The 17,887-nt window shown below is 39.5% G+C and overlaps 1 protein-coding gene across 5 annotated transcripts in view; it reads right to left on the bottom strand.

The window, feature by feature from the left end:
• Positions 1-8,579: 8,579 nt before the first annotated feature.
• Positions 8,580-17,887, bottom strand: part of LOC129750773 (phosphorylase b kinase gamma catalytic chain, skeletal muscle/heart isoform-like) — a 47,431-nt gene continuing 38,123 nt past the window's right edge. For 4 of the 5 annotated variants that reach the window (XM_055745803.1, XM_055745805.1, XM_055745804.1 and 1 more), the window contains 2 exons: positions 17,723-17,881; positions 8,580-10,013 (listed from right to left, as the gene is read on the bottom strand). In XM_055745803.1, the coding sequence (XP_055601778.1) occupies positions 9,879-10,013; positions 17,723-17,881 (294 nt within the window). In that variant the 3' untranslated portion in view covers positions 8,580-9,878. The remainder of the gene's footprint in view (positions 10,014-17,722; positions 17,882-17,887) is intronic. The other variant, XM_055745808.1, reaches the window with a different exon arrangement.

The raw sequence follows: 17,887 nt of genomic DNA on the forward strand, positions 1-17,887 counted from the left end.
GCCTCGATCGATCAAGCTGGACACGCACAATTTGCGATCTTCCTTCTCACATTCCTTAAGCAATTTGCTTCATCACTTCTTTTGATGATGAATCTTTTCGCCCCTTCTACATCCAAAAGGGGTCCCCAAGTTTCGCTCTAGAACCGATGTTGACAAGTTTCGCAGCGATCTGAAACTCTAAAGTTGGGCTTCGTCCCCGAGTTACAAGATATTCAACCGCTCGGTACCATGATAAGGTAATCTTACAACTTTTCGAGTGGATGGGGGAGAGAGTAAGGGAATGAGTAAAATTAAACACACCTGTGGGTTCAATGGATGCTTTTTAATATTTTTTTTCCTCCTCTTCTCTTGGAGTACCCTGAGCAGCAGGTTCAGATTGCGGGATTCCGGATCGGTATGCGCGAGCAAATTCCTGATGTGCAAAACACTTCACTCTCACACAGACACGCACTTGGAGCCTATAGGAATTTCCACGAGAGTAGTTTTTCCAGAGGTTTAGGACAATTGAGTTTTCACATTATTTCAGAATTTTTAGTATTTAGTTTTCAGTTGATCAGGGAACAAATTTGTCAAGGATTGATAAATCCAATCATTCCAATCATCGATCAATGGATAAACAAAATCCATCAAAAGCAAAACAACATGATCAGTACAACTTTCCGCTCACTCACACCCGAAAACCTACAAGAAACCGATGCTTGTTGTCAATCTTTACCGATCGCGTTGTCCAGTCCATTCTTGGGACGACCACTAACACAATCACACGAGTCCCGAGTAATCAATAACAAACATGTTTCACCAAAACAACCGCACGAAAAAAAAAGGTCCAAATACAGGACCCATAATCCCAGAATCCCGTAAGGCACTTTCCAATTCGATTTTCCCCGAACCGGAACACATCTTCACAAACACGATTCTTCAATGAAGGATTCGATCACTTTTCACTGGAAAATTAAATCCGAAACACACAGAAATAAAAACAAAACTAAACCGAACCTAACCGAGCAGCCGAACAACGTTCGAGGGGCTCACCAATACCCATGCTGGACAGTTGGATCGAAAAGAACGGGGGAGCGAGTGAAGTCCGACAAACGATTAAGACCCCCAAGAGTTGGTGGAAACGTGGTGCCTCCCCGAAATCCCTAAGAACTGGTGAAGAAATCGACCGTTCGTGGAGATCTTGGCTAAGGCTCTGAAGCGTGATCTGGCGGTGGTAGTTGGAACTAGTAGAATTTTTCCGGGCGAATTGGTTCTTGTCTTCGGTAAGCTAACCAAACATCGACTGGGTTCGATGTTCTTTCAAAAGACTTGATTGCAGGAAAAGACGACGAACCTGAGCTAGGAAATTTTATCTTTGCTGTGCTAACTGCCAATGTTGAATCTTTTAAAACCGTTTAAAATGGAATTTTTGATACAGTAAACTGCGAATGGAGGAGAAGTTGTAAGGGGATAAAACCCTCACCCCCAACACCCCCTCACCCACTCCCTTTTATGCTTATAATAAAATATAGAAAAGTAGTCTCATATAAAAATATTGATAACAAAAGAGGCAACAGAATTCCCATTTTCCGAGGTGCCAAGAGTTGAATAGCTAATTTTGATTAACTTAATGGCGCAGATTTCAAATATGCAATTGTTCTATCAGTTTTTGTTTTTATGATTCAAGAGTGAAGTGGGGAAAAATCAACTTAAAACTTTTAGCACTTCTTTTTCAAAACTGCAGAACATTACTAGGAACTCAAATAAAATGTTTTAAATTGATGATCCATTTTCTCGACGACTGTGGGTGATTTGGTCTAATATCTTTAGCATCAAAAGCTCAAAAATGTTTTTCAATTATGTCAGAGGTACCGTCAACTGGGACAACATGCAACAATTTTCAACTTCAATGGCTTCTAAACCTGATGTCCACAGATAATCATACCGCTTGTACATCAAAATTTTTATGTTCGAATTAAATTTTGAATTTTTTTCTGTCAAAAATGTTTTTAAGGAATAAGTGTAAATTTGCTGCATACATTTAGGGGTAAAAAATATCACAAAATATTCTATTAGCTTAAATCGTGAAAACAAATCTTAGGATGGGTGAAATTTTAAAGTAAACAAACGCATAATGCAAAACAATCATATCCCAAAATGAAAACGAGATTTATGAGGTTTAGTTCTGATTTGAATTATGAAAATATATATTTAAAAAAAACTTGGCGTTTGTCTGAAACATATTTCTACACCAACAGTGTTGGTATAGGATAGTAAAAGCAATATAAAGTTTGTAGGTGATATCATTAAGCCAATCCGTCTGGGTAAAGTTTTTTACGGAATCGAAAAATGTTGAAAAATTGTACATCTAGTGCTCGATTTTTTAAATTTTTTATTAGAACCAAAATCGATTAAAAACTCTTTCACGATGTTAAAAACTATGTCATCATCATTTTGTTATCATTGAATGATAATTTTATTACAGTATATTGAAATAAAAGTTGAATGAGTGTTGTGATATACAAATGTTGTATCTAACCCTGCTTTTGCATGATGCCCCGGTAGTTGCATTTCAACTTATAAATTTTCCAAAAATAGGGGAATATTAATTTTCTCAATCATTGCACTATGGTAAAAAATGGACATAGATCCCAAAAAATTCTAAGCAGCAGGTTTAATGCCTTGAAACAATACTTACCATATGTTAAACTTTCTCAGGAGAGATAATTAAGAGCGAAAAGGGAAAATTCATAACGGTACAGCAGAAGAGAGGAACCAAGCGGAAATCTGCAACCAAAAATGAACGTCGAATTTATCAAGATGGCTAAAAATCTATGATCCCATCATCTGGATGATTTGTATTCGTAACGAAGACCATAGGTTTGATGTGGCATTCAGCATACAATTTCGGCTTATGTTCATATCTGACGCACCAAATATCTCAAACTCACTCAAAATATACACTGCCGGACAAAAGTTGGGATCACCCCCTCAAAAACATGAAAATTTTTATCGGCCATATCTTATCACAAATTGAAATACTTTTGATCTCATTCAAGAGATCGTGAGCAAAACCTTATTTGTATGTTTTTGACAAAATGTTAATATTCAGCTTATATGACTTAAATTTAGCTAAAAGTTGGTACATTTTGCAATGTACTTAAAATGTATAAATAGCTACTTAAGTTATCGTCCGAAGTTTAGTATCACCCCGTAGTATGGTGTAACGGCCAAAAGTTTGTGATCAGTCTTCTAAAACATGCACTTTTATTTCACGCGTATCTCTCTTATCAAACAACGTATTGTTTATCTGGTAAGCTGATTTGGAAGCTAATGAGTTGAACTTGCTTTATGGATACTTAGTTGAAATATTTTTGAAGATTAACTTCTTAAGAACTAAGTTATGGTCAAAAAAATTTGAATATTTTTTTTTAAGGGCGGACTATTTGGTGAAAATCATCAGAAAATGATGAAATTTTAGCTATACTTCTTAAGAACTTTAGCTAAAATTTCATCATTTTGTGATTAATTTTCACCAAATAGTCCGCCCTTAAAAAAAATATTCAATTTTTTTTTTTACCATAACTTAGTTGAAAGCGTATGACCTGTTATGAAATCTTATATATAAAAATGGAGGCGTTTTCTTTGTAACAACATCACGTATGAATGGTCGGTCGGAATGAAGTGAAATTTGGTATCCGAGGGTTTTTTGGGTCAGAGATAGTTTGTATAATAGTTTCAAGAATCTCACTTTTTATGAAAGGGGGGTCCCAATACAAATTCAACTTTATTTGTTACGATTTCCATAAGAATCTATTCGCAAGCACGGTGCAGTTAAGGACGTGTAGATGAAATTAAACATTTATTACGATTTATACTTTAGAAGGTAAAACGAAGTTTACCGGGTCAGATAGTAGTTATTAAAAGCCAAAATTTATGACATTTCAACTCAACACAACTTCATACTCATTTAAAAACTAATGTTCTTATATTGGTTAACGTTTTGAGGATAATTATTTGAAATATATTTTTTTAACTAAGTCTTCCAAATGAAGTGCAATTTATAACTTTGCTAATAAGCCAATCCGATCTGCAATAACTTGTAAGACAACTAAGTTATGGTCAAAAAAAATTTGCATTTTTTTAGTGGTCGGACTATTTGTGGGCATTTTTGGCAGTGTTTGCATACTTTTCCACCATTCACACACAATAATTCTTTGAATAATCAACCGTTTTGTCTGCTATCAATTTGATAATGATGGATTTCGAAGGAAACTGCAAAAAAAAATTCTCTTGCATCGTAAATATCTCTAAAACTCGTAAATTTTAAATTTTGAGAAAAATAGGTCGGTGAGTTTTTTTCACAGGCAGCAAAAGGCTGTCAAAACTTTGAATGTCCGATTACTAGTAAGTGAGCTTAGTAAGTAACTAAGCTTTAGAGCATGGGTGACCAACTTTTTGTGGCCCGCGAAGCACTTTTTGGAAAAACCATGCTCTAAGAATTGAACGTTTTTCTTGGTCTGCATATATCATTTGGACAAATATATCTGAATCTAAAGTAACCAAATTTAACAAAAATCTGACAATCTCTTTAAATTGATGTAAGCCAAATAGGTAAAAGCACAGGTAGAAGTGTATAAAAACTGATTTCGATAAAACACGCTTTTCAATTGTTCGGTTTGGACATTTTCCATACATTTTTTGAACATTTGCTATTTTCTTTCAAACGTAAAAGTAAGCTTGTATAATTTATAAAATCTGAAAAAATACCAAATATAATTGAAAACATGGAGAATGGTTTGGCATTATTTACTGAAAATCGATCATTTTTACACTTATACCCTTTCGGCTCTAAAACTTCTACAAATTATGTAAAATGTAGAAAGTTTGCTCTGTAAATTTTTCCAATTTGTTATTTTTTGCTACGCTTTAACAGAAAAAGTTATACATTTTAATTGACAACGTGCTCTATATTTATGTACATCAATAATCAAAAACTAAACAGAATTTATAGTACGGTAGTATAATTCAACTGTCAAACTGGAACTGACAAATCTCTCAGAAGAACGACTTTTTGTAGAAAAATTTATAATTTAAAAAGGTGCAATGATTATAAAATAATCCAGTTGGAATCATTTCTAATTATAGATGGCCTTCCCAATACATTTATCAAATCGATATACTGGAAAAATTTAAAAGAGTTGAGATTGCGGTCCATACTTTGAAAAATCAATATTATTTATGATTTAACTAATGTTCGTTGAAAATATTATTCTTTTGAATGTCAAAAGCTTGTAAACGTTTTTTTCATTTTTCAACAATCCCATTCTGCGTTTTTTTTCTGTCAAATTTTCTTATGGAGAACGGTGAACATGAACATGTTGGAAAATGAGTAGTCATTTTTTAAATTTGGAGATCATAAAATTGACTTACCAAATTACCATTGTAGTCACGCAATTTGAGGACGATTCTGAAATAAATAAACCGAGGAGGTTTTAAATCCCTTGAAAAGATTGACGTGCATACATAAGTTGGGAGGGATAATTCATTTCCTATTGCGTAATATTTCTTATATTTTTCAAATGGAGAAAAATTTGTGAAAATATGCAAGTAACAAAAATAAATTATTTAGATGAATATATGCTCGATGCTCGATGATCTCTTTTTTTAAATTTGGCCCGCATATTGGAAATGCTGGGCACCCATGCCTTAGAGCTTTTTCTGCTAGGACTTCTACGACTTCTCGTCTCGTGAAACACTAACGGTTGGTGGTCCATGCTAGCCCGAGCACCTTGAAACTTCCATTTCACGACATCATAAACTTCGTCCCGTAAATGAAACAACTTGGCTGATACTGTGTCGGTTACGAGACAACAAACTGACGCATCTGCAATCTTTCAGCTTCAAATTTAGAATCCTACTACCAACATGAATGTTTTTATCGACACAGGTGCCGATGAGTCGTTCAAGACGATTGCCACCCGACAAATAAGCAGCAGCCCGTACCGATTTCGAGTTGTTGATGAAACTCGGAATTTGCCGTCCATCCAACAGCAACTGGTCGAGTCCGCTGCACATGGTGAAAAAGCCGATAGATTTTCATGACTCTGTGGGGATTAACTTGCTTTGCACGCTTAGATAGTTCCTGATGGATACCCGTTGCCGTTGCCGTATCTACAAGATTTTACAGCATATCTACAAGGAAAAATAATATTTTCTAAGGTCTATTTACAAAAAGCTTTCCATCAAGTACCCATAAACCCCAGAGATGTCCTCAAAACTTATATCCCTACTCCTTTCGGGTTATTTGAATTAGGTTTTATGACTTTCGGATTACGAAATGCTGCCCAAACCTTCCAACGTCTGATGATGTACCTAGTACGCGGTTTCAACTTTCGTGTTCCCTTACATAGATGACTTATTGTTCATTGCTTCATCCTCACCTACCGAACACCACCAACACTAACGAGGATTGTTCTTACGACTGAAGCAACATAAGCTCACGGTCAAAGTAGCGAAATGCGAATTCGGTCTTACCGATATCGTTTATCTCGGTCACTTACTTTCCCCCGAAGGATTTCGACCATTGCCCGAACGAGTAGAAGCTCTCCCAAAGCTCCAATTGTCGCACACAGTCCAAGAGCTCAAAAGTTGCCCTGTAATGTTAAATTTCTATCGAAGATTTATACCAGCTGCCAGAAATGCAAGCTCCATTGCTTTCGATGGTTTCTTGCAACAAGCGTAACGATAAATCAGAACTAGGATGGGGGGATGAAGGCAGGCAAGCTATTGGCCACTGTAAATAACAGCTTTCGCAAGTAACACTACTTGCTCATCCTTCATCCTCAAACACCTCTTGTTCATCATCAAAGTTGTTCCTTTGAGTAGATGCATCTGATTTAGCAGCAGGTTCAGTTCTGCACCAAATAGCTTACGAACTCTGTCAGTCTTTGGGATTTTTCTCGAGATCTGATCAATACCAACAGCGTTAGACGATCGAGAATTAACTGCAATGTATCTCTGTGTCCGTCACTTCGAATACATGCTAGAAGGACGTAAATGTCACATTTACACATACCATCAATTTCAACCAATTCTTCATTTTAATTAAAAACTTTTCCCGTTCCAAGCAGTACCAAACAGTTTATGTGTGACTGTTCAACAGGGAGGGCCAGGCCGTTTATCACTAAACTTTTTCGTGAACAGGCCCCAAGAACAACACACAACCTTTCGCATCCTGGGCCAAACTATGTAACTTAACGATTCGTATTTTCAGCTATATGAACGGACAGTATGGGCGATGGGCGCGCTCGCAATCCCGGTATACGATTTCTCAGGTGTTAAACAGAGAAAGCAATAGCCTTCACTCCAATTTCACTCCGATTAGCTGTCATACTTATGGAAATTTGTGTAAGAGTAAAGAGCAAGCTTTATTCTTTTTAGCAGGCCCAAGCCCAATAGCTGGTATAGCGTTCGCAAGGAACTGTATCGAACACACACATACAGGATCTCGGTGAAACTTCGTGTTTGTCTGAAGAGATCTAAATTCTATTCAACACTGAAGCGTGTACATTGTTAAAGGATAATGGCTAGAATCTTATAAATGCTGAAACCACCAACAGAAAGAGTACTATTTATGCCGTGATCGAGAAGCGATCTCATGCCCTCTGGCTTAGAAGACATAATCGCTATCCTCTAAGCCACGGTGTCGGCGTCAGAAAAAAAAATCATAGATACCAGATTCACCAGATGACCAAGCCACCTCAGTGATCTTCAGTTTTAGAACTATTCTCGCATAATCAATAGAGTGCCTAGGCCTAATACAAGGTCTTATGCCAAATTTGGGCCAGATCGGATCACGGGAAGGGGTCGCTCAACGAGCCTAAAGTTTGTATGGGATTTTGAGAGATTTTGTTCCGGAGGAACATGAAAATCCAGTATTTCATAAATAACTTTGGTCCCCTTCGGCCGATTTCTTTCAAAGACGATTTTTTTCTAAAACTATGACAAATATTTCATCCGAAGACTGCATTTCAATTCAACGTATGATAAAAAAGTTATAAGACTTCAAAAATGGGGTAATTTACTTCAGGGTGACATTCAACACTGTTAATGCTGCTTCAAAATGTTCGAAGCATTAATGTTCATTAATAGTGATGAATATCACCCTGAATTAAGTTACCCCATTCTTGAAAGCTAATAACTTTTTTATCATAAGTCAAATTGAAATGCAATTTTGGGATGAAATATTTGTCATAGTTTAGGCTTTAAGAAAAACCGTTTTCGAAAGAAATCGGCCGAAGGGGACCAAAGTTGTTCATGAAAAACTGGATTTTCATGTTCCTTCCTTTAGGCTTAAGCGGCCCCTTCCCGTGATCCGATCGGGCCCGAATTTGGCATGAGACTGTGTACTAGGCCTACAGGATCAAATAAGGCCTGCAACGCATAACATTTCACAAGCTTGAAATTTCCCATACAAATTTGGAGCAGTCTAATAATCAAGCTACAACTTTTTTTTTGCATTTGACTTCCGCTTAAAAAAGTCTAAGGTGAAATCAAGGTTATTTCTTTCTTATTCATGGTATTTAAAAAACGCACAATTAAAGTGACTGTGTTTTATTGCAAGCATTTTTTCCCTATATAGCTCCAGGTAGATGGGTGTCAATGTACGATCATTTTTTTTTTGTCAATAATCTCTATAGTTATGTTTTGCTAGCTTCTCAATGTATCATTTCACTTTGCCTACAGGAAATCTGTGTGTTTTTCTCTTTCAACATTGATTGTGGTGTAATTAGTTCAACTTTTTGCAAATTCAATAACCTCACCTGCTTTATCTTGATCATAAATATTTTAACCACACGGTTCAGTGTTCATAGCACGCGACGATTCTCTTTAGCCTAATAGTTTTCTGAGTTTCTTTTTTTTTAATATAGTTCATAGATTTCTTAATGTTCCTATTTTCTTTTATCAACTGAAATATATAGTATATATCCGAAAAAATAATAAAATTGTTTGGCTAGTAAACGGATGTTTATTGTATGTCTATTATTTATTTATATTCCTAAACTTATTTCTTAATGTTATCTGTCCGCCCTTAGGCTCGTTACTGATATTTGAACGCAGTTCTTACAGCTAGTTAGACAAGAGAGGAAATTTTGGTTACCATTGTTGGAAAAACGACGACAATTCAGCTAAGAATAAAAGAAGAAATCGTTATCGAAATTGATTTGCTGCTACGCAAAACTAGCGATACGAATGTTTTTTAACAGATTTTTTTTTTCAATTGCTTTGGGAAACAGATGTCACAGGACTGATATGAAGATGCTAGCTCGCTAGCACACTAGCGTCAGACAGTAGATTGTGGATAAAAGAGAGAAGAAAGCTATATGGTAGCGAAATAAATTATTATTAGCATACAAAACATATAAAACATGTACATTTAACTTGAATTTCTTATCGAAACTATTCAACTGTTACGTGCTAAATAGTGGATCAAGAATGATAAGCTCAGCTTCATTATTTTTGCTTTCGACCGAACCACTCCCAATTTTTCCTGCATTTCGTCGAATAACTCTTTTCACATTCAGAATTTTCACAAATCACATCTCAGTCATACCGAATTTTGGAAAGACCTCGTTCTTCAATCATAGTTTATCGAACGGGTTCCATCCAACAATCCTCATTCAAATCCGTTTCGAAAAATTTGAATCAGCCACCGTTTCAGGGCTAGACTGACCAGAAAAAAACACGAAAAAAATAATCAAAACTATAAGATACCCGGCTTATCGCACTGAACGATTCGGCCGGCTTCCACAACTGTTTGCTTCCGATTACTTTCGACTTCCAAAAGCGCTGGTGATGGTGATGCTACCTTTTCCGATATACTAGTCGTCTTCATTTTATCGGTTCAAACTGTTGATGTACATGTTGTAGACCTCGCAGCGGGGTGTGTTCTCGAACAGGGCGGCCCGATTCTGGCCCTCGCCCTTCTTGACCCAGTGGCCGTAGACGCGGAATGCGCAACCGTCGATGACCTGGAGGAGAGTTTGGAGAAGAAAGCGTTAGTGCAAGATTACATTAAACGAAAAGTTTTTAGCGAAATTGTTCCATTTTCACACATCTCAAGCACATCTAATCAGTGGCTTAAATCTTTACTTTTTAGAGGATTATAAAAACTTATAGACATTCGTAGATCATGCGAAGAACAGCCAGTAGCGTACAATTGTCTACATGTCTTACAAATCTATATGGCAGATCCCTGCTTGGCCAACTCTATAATACATACATTTGTAGCTCCCCTGAAAATCTTTCCAATTAGTCAATCAAGTGGAAAATATTCTTTATGAATTCTGCTCCAAACCACTTACAAGTTTGCTACTAGTGGTTCACGGAACGACTCATGGTATACCCGAGTATACTTCTTCCCCGTCTCTTCTTCTATATTCATTAAACTTGGGCTCCATCGGCAAAAGCGTTTAAGCTACGACTCGGTTATTTTCCGACGATTACGACACCCAAACTGATTCGGGAACCTCAACCGAAGACGCCGTAAGACTCTCTAAACCAGGGGCAGTGGAATATATCCTTCAAGACCCACACTGTGTGGAGGTCATATGGTTTAGCTTCAACCGTGGAAGTAAATATCCTAATTTGTGAATAGGAGTTACAGCACTACAGCACCCATTTTCCAAACGAAAAACACCATCAGTAACCGATAGATTGAAAACTATCCGTAATGGCTCGGCGAGCGAAGCTGCCATTTTCAGTATGAGATACGGAGGAATACCATCTGGACCGGGTCCTTTTGACGTATTAAAGGCTTTTAAGGCAGACAAAATATCATGTTGGGTGTAAATTGGATGAGGTAAAATGACGTCAGAGCTGGGCAATGCTGCAAAGTACTCATTAAAGGCAGGCTGTGATTGTGAAGAGTGGATTCTCTTGAAGAATTCTGGGAACAGGTTCGCGGATTCGGCTGCAGTTTCAGAGGGATGACCATCAAATGTAACTCGCGATGGGAAGCTGTTGGAATGACGTCAAGATTTGACAAACTTCCAGAAATTAGACGCATTACTGAATTTACAGGATTTTACAGGTTTGCCTGTCATCGGTAGGCTCAACCACAGTAAGGCACAGTAATGCGTGATGTTTCACAGGACCGGATCTTGCAGAAAACCTGCTGGGATCACTAAAATCTCCGACCCTTATTGCAGATGGTCATATACTGTAGCTCGTGGTAGTGGAAAGAAAGTTCCACTAGTCTGTAGAAATATGACGGGATTCTCATCACTCAAACACACTGTTGAAGGTGTTCTACCCATTCAGGGTAGCAACACGGTACTAAAGCGATCTCCTTTCCTGAGGTAATAGATCTATAGCAGCGGTCGGGGAACCGGGGTAAATTACCCCAAATGGGGTAAAAGTGAAATTCTTGGGGGTAACAGTGAATATTTTGTGAGTGAAAAGTGTATATTTTCATTTTACAATTTTATGAATTTGTTGGTGCATAATATGAAGATGTTGAAAAAATTTCGATTTCGCTTTTTTGCTCTTCGTCATGGGGTAATATCAACTTAAATAAAAATGTTTTGGGGTAATGATTCAAAAAGTTTCCCGACCCCTGATTTATAGTGATAGCTGGCATCACTGGCCGGTATACTGACGGATCTCCTGAAGGTTTACCCGAAAAGGACCTACTGCCTCATGCATGTATCTGGAATACTTCTTCTGTCGCGTAGATTTTGCTGTGACGACTGGAACATTTTAGGACACTGTAACCTTTGGTTGAGTCATTACTCAGCACTGTTAAGACTCCCCCAATGTTTGCCTCAGGGTCAGCTTTTCGAATTCAAAAGCTTCGAGGAATCTATAAGCAATTGAGGATTTGAGCTTTGCTCGCTCACTTTATTCCCCTTAATTGTGATGCCGATAGATTGATACTTCTTTCCAGATAGTAGTAAATACCTCCTACCTCAGTCGTCTGCTTCCCGATCCTTGCGCCCTGCGCGCACCTTCTCGTTACGATGTATCGGAGTTACAGCAACTCGTCGTGCTGCATATCGAAAGCGGGTTTGGTGGATTTGTATGTCTCCGTAGCTTGCAACGCATTGTCGTTGCCACACGACGCCGAAGATTAGGTCGCCGCCTGCCGTATCGGACAGCCTCAATGTATGGTAAGAGACGCTCACACTTCCGCAGCTCTAAACGGGAAGATGGGATTTCGAAGATAGGATTGACGCTTAGGAAAGCTGTTTCAGGTACTCTTACCGGACTTTAAAGCTTTAATTACGGGGTCCTGGCGATAGAGGGAAAGAATGGCGACATGGCGTTGGATCGGGTACTTTGATGGCATTGAGAGCCTTGGGTTACCTGGAAAACTTTTTCTGTGTACAATTATTGGCTTTTCGCTATCTCGAGCTTAGACCATTGAAGGTACAATGGGTTTTTAAATAGGAACTTAGCCTTTGGAACTTAGCCTTTGGCGCTTAACTTGCCGTAGTATTCGCTCAGAGTTGCAACGAAGAATGACTATTGTTTAAGATTTCATGCCCCGTTAATTCCTTTTTTCCGGTATCACATCAGCAGCTCAGCATCCATTGTCTGCGGCTATATGGAAACCCTGACCTCAGAAGCCTATCAGGTACTGCCATCTGTTGAGGCTTCGGGCGTTTATGTTGGTTGGCTCCGTACGAGGTTTTCTTTCGGAGTTCAAGGGCAGGTCCGCTCCACTCTACACTTAATCACCAGCACTTCGTGGACATTCACGCGACGAATCTTGACAATCTTGGTTAGAAACTTTTCCATGGTTACAACACTCCAGAATCGTTGCCTTCACTTCAACGTTCGGAATGCCATCCAGGTTGCGAGCTTCCTTCAGACGAAAAGGCTTTCCGATGTTGTCAAATTTGTTCATCGCTATACGCTCACCCTGGCTTCGTACCCCAAGCTTATAAAACTGAAGACCAACTGGTAACACTGTGCTGAGGAAACAGCTTATTAGTAATCTTTCGCAGCTTAACTGGGCACATTTCAGGTGGTGCGTGCACGCTTTTTGTTTGCCCAGAACTATCCAATAAACGTCCTGATTAGGGCAGTCTTTTGCATCCTGTCAGTCTTTCCTGAAATGTGCATTTTGTTGTGAAGAGCTATCTGCCTATGATTCCCTACTGATAGAGTCTGTGCATTAGAGCAGCTGGCACGAAGAATTGTTTCTTTCTTTGTCTATAATAAATGGGTGGCCTAGTGTGTTGGCCCTCTTTGACATCACCGCATCTCAAGCTCGTGCGAGTACTCTCGTCTAGTTTTCCATCGGAAGGTTGTCCATTAATGTCCATGCTCCTCTCCCACTTCAACACTTCGATAAAGACGTTTTGGCCCATGTGTATTGTCTTGCAGAGGCTATATACACACACACGATACCTAACTACAAAACGATCGCGATTCTTGAAGAACTCTCTTACTCCTTAATCATTCGTTAAGCCCCGGTTTCTAGCTGTTCAGACATGGCATGCTCTAACCTAAATCGCCCTGCTGCTGCCTACGAGTACGATCGTAGTACAGCTTCTTCACGGGTTCTTCACCGACCAAGGCGTTCCGGAGACCCCTGAGCACATCGACTCAGCCGCACTAATTCCCGTCGCATCATCAGTCGTCCCGACCCTGAGTTTGATTTTGGCGACGGGGTTCTCCAGCCTTACACTACAGTCAAGTATCCATTTTAAGTTGGCCTTCTTCCTCGTGATGGACTCTCCCTTTCCAGTGCACTGCAAGCCTATCAACGTGTTACGCTCACTAGCTCTTCGGCACGCTCTTTTCCGGGTCTTGAAAATGTAGCAACTTGTACTTGGCCTTCAGCACCGGGGCGCAACGTATCAGGTCTATCGGAGATCTCTTCACCCTTCGACTCAGTCGCGCTGTTTCCCGCCAGCGTCTTCCGTCATTCCGACCTTGAGTTCGTCTGAGTTTCCCGACCGATTTCCTCCGCCTGATGGTACTATTTTTTCCAGTGTTCGGGGATTTAGCTTTGCATCGGAAATCGTGGTATGAACTCGTGTTTAGCAGACTATATGCTAGCAAGCTTATGTTGCTGTTACGACGTCGTCGCTTTCATAGAAACATGGCTGAGCGACCGTACTCTTTCGAGTCAGATATTTGGCCCTGACTATGTAGTGTGTCGTTGCGATCGCAGTCCACGTAATAGCAAGAAGACCACTGGTGGCAAATGGTTAATGCCGTTAAGTCGGATCTCTCAGCCTTTCTCACCGAAAATTTTCTGGAGCGATCTGGAACTTGTATTGACCCAAGTTGATCTTGGTGACCGTAAGTTATATGCCTGCGCACTGTATCTGCCTCCTGATCGCACGAGAGATGTTGCCCGTGAAAAAAACTCAGCTACTTTTTTACACTCCATATCTGTCTGTCTGTCTCTCTGTGCATGGTTGCCATCGACTAGAAATCTGAGCTCGACTTATCTGATACCAGCTCTACTGAAGAGAATATACGGACTCCTTGGTTCACGACAGAACTACTTAAGAAGGCAAATAGATTTTACAACATCAACGGATGGTATTGATTTCCTACCTGCAATCGAAGCGCAGTAAATGCGCAGTCATAAGTTTTTCAAGAAGGCGGCAGCCTTTTTCCGTTGAGTACTTCATCAGAGATGAACCATTCGCACGCGTAGAACACATCAATTATCTGGGCGTAATTTTAGACTGGAAGCTGGAATTCAGGACACACATAAACTACGTTGTCAACAAAGCCTCGAGAAGTCTTAGATTCTTATTTCTAATGTCCGAGGACTTCAAGGAAAGTGTACTGCCTGAAAAGTTTGCGTTGCAGTATTGTTCGCTCTATTCTTGAATATGCATCAGCTATTTGGTGTTCCTAGTATCAGAAAGGAGCCGAACGGATCGAGCCTATACAGTAGCGCTTCTTGCGATTCACCCTTCGACACCTGTCTTGGCTAGACCCGTTTCACTTGCCAAGCTATGAACATCGATGTCGTCTCATAGACATGGACATTGGACACTCTTCAAGCCCGCAGGAACGCCGCACGAGCTTCTTTCGTCGCCGATCTCTTGACATGGCGAATCGGCTGCCCCACGCTCCTGAAAGCTGTTCCTCTAAGTGTGCGACCCCGTGGACTTAAAAACCATGATCTTCGATGGTATGTTCCCATTCGATTGAACAATTATGGAGCTAAAAGCGTTATCATCGGTGTTTTGAACACATTCAACCGTTTTCCTGAGCACTTCGACTTCGACGTTTCGAGAGATGTTTTCCGAAGTACAGTTTTCAGTGTATTGAGAACCCTGTAATCAGACTTAATACTCCTTTTATATTAATTTAAGTAATCATTTGGACCAATATGTGTTCCGTTAATTGGTAATAAATAAACAATAAACTACAAAAGCCGCCTCAACGATCCATGACCGTCACGTGGTGTTACCTATATATTATAAGTCTCTGGGGTTGGTTAATAGCGCGTTGTCTTCCCCAGCAATACTATAGGGCTCCTACCCGTGAGCTTTTCGACGTTCTAAACTATCATAGTACAAAACTTCGCCGCTTTGGTGGTGCTTAGAAGCCACAGAAGAAGATCTCGATAACTTTAGCTACTACACAGTCTTTGTTTTTTTTTTTGTCACTAGCCTTTCTGTTAGGTACCCATATCGAAGTCAGTACAGTCTAACACTATCGCAATTTTCAACTTTAATTGAACTGTGGTTGAAATTTAGATAAACGACATTTTTTGCCCTATACCCTCACTGGGTTGAACCGTGTTTTGGATTGTGCGCCCTTTTTTAGCACCAAATTTGCCTTGACAAGGAGGCTCACAAGCCACGAAGCCGCGTCCGCTGTAGTCGTACATTTTGGCTCACTTTTGACAACTTTAACTATAATTATTATTTCGGACCGGCCCTCCACAAATTCTTTTGGAGCTGGAAGATTCTGTAGGTCTGGATTTGGGATTACTCTTTCCTCTGACACTAATTCTTTGTGACTTTTCGTTTTATTCGAACACGCACTCATTTCTGCTATACTGGGTTTTAGTCTCAGTTGGTTACCTAGGAGTAAAGCATACAAAGATATAACTTTGCCTTCGGCGTTTTCCGAGCTATAATAGGTACTTCGCGGACGTAGTGTGGGATACCTACACTCCCGCGAAGTATCTAAGTAGAACGCACTCCTCACGACGCTTTTTACGATGCGGATATAAGAAAATACCTTCTCCGCAGCCGAACTCGCGGGGGGAAGAGTGTTTACGCCGCGGAGTACTCTCGGGTAGATTACTTCACGTCGTCGGTGGTTGAGTCACTCGAGTCGGTTTAGGATGACGTCTTTGCCGGACAAAGGAGAGAGGCCCTCGAGCCAAAACAAGCGGAGCCAAGACCTCAAGTCTTTAGAGGAGAGATCTCTGCTCTCAAATAGTGGACTCAAATTGAGGCGGCGCACACGATAGTTGTGGTAACCGAGCGAACCTCGAGTTACGAATAAAGGCCGAACCTCAAGTCGTCAGAGAAGAGGTCTTTAGTCTTGAATCATAATAAGAGAAAGGGTATATATGTTAGAGTTTGACTTGAAACGGAGTAAGCCGATGAGCGCAGAAGCGCGGACTTGGTCTCCTATCACGGGTTTAGCCTTAGTTGGTTTAGTGAATGGGAATTATGGCCATTATGGGAATTATGTGGACTTTATGGCGTAGGGGTACATAATATCTAGAGTCGTCCAATTGTACCCATGGACCCATGTACCCATGAAGTGCTTGTATACTAAATCTGTTCCGAGTTCCGAGTCGTAGCGTTCCAAGTCCCGAATACTAAATCTGTTTAAATATCCTTAAGATGCATATTAAGACAATACTTTATGAATAAAACTTGATACTCTAGAATAGTTATTCTCGACAAGCATAAACTGAACCTCTAAAACTCCAATCATGGCCATGTCAATCATTCTCTAGAACATTCCAGGGGTTATTTTCATACCAAATGGCATCCGTTTGTACTTATGTGGTACGTTCTCAAACTTTTTCTTTTTTTTTTTTGGGCTCCGATTACTTCTATAAGTATGGAGTTTGAGAGCATTAGAAGGTAGCAGTTATTGGACCTTTAAGCACCTCGATGACCTCATTTATCGATGACTTTAGGGAACCTTGATTTCCTAGTGACTGCTTATAAATTTTCGTTTACGACAAAGCGTATTTTTGTCGTATAATCTTTCTGGTTTCAGGTAAATGCTGTTATTAAGGGGTCTTTACTGCTCTACTCTACTGTTTGTGTTATAAACATTAACCACGAATATCATTCAACATTTATCGAAGCCACGAGTCAACTCGTTGTGAGCAAGAACTGTATAAAAAATCGCGTACTCCTGATCTTGCTCCCATCAACAAAACTCAAGAAAGATTTATAGATATGTGAAAATGGAACTTCATGGAATAAAAATTAAAGTTTGTTACTTTAATTTATCGGCCTTAGCGGTGAGGCCCGTGAGGAACAAACATTTGATATATGATAAATTCTACCCGCCCATTTTCACCATCTTTCATTTCATCTAACCTTCTATCCATCTATATTAAAATTTCATAATCTTTAGATGTCCCTACTAAAAAGGACATCACTTTTCACCGCTAAGGCCGATTTATTAAAGTAACCAACATAAATTACGGTGGATAATCTCTTCATAAAAATAATAATTAAATATCAACAAATAAGCAAAAACAAGACAAATTCCAACTCACCTTTCGCAGCACCTTGATGCGGTAGGGATCCCGGAGGGCGTCCTCGGCCCGCAGCGGTTCCGGCGTGTACCGTAGCCTCTTTATTCTAACCATTGCTCTAACACACAATATAGCGAATTGAAACTTTTTTCTAGCGTTAAACTGACTTTGTTTACGTAACTGTAA

Source organism: Uranotaenia lowii, chromosome 3, assembly GCF_029784155.1.
Source record: "Uranotaenia lowii strain MFRU-FL chromosome 3, ASM2978415v1, whole genome shotgun sequence".
In the NCBI taxonomy this organism is placed as follows: domain Eukaryota; kingdom Metazoa; phylum Arthropoda; class Insecta; order Diptera; family Culicidae; genus Uranotaenia; species Uranotaenia lowii.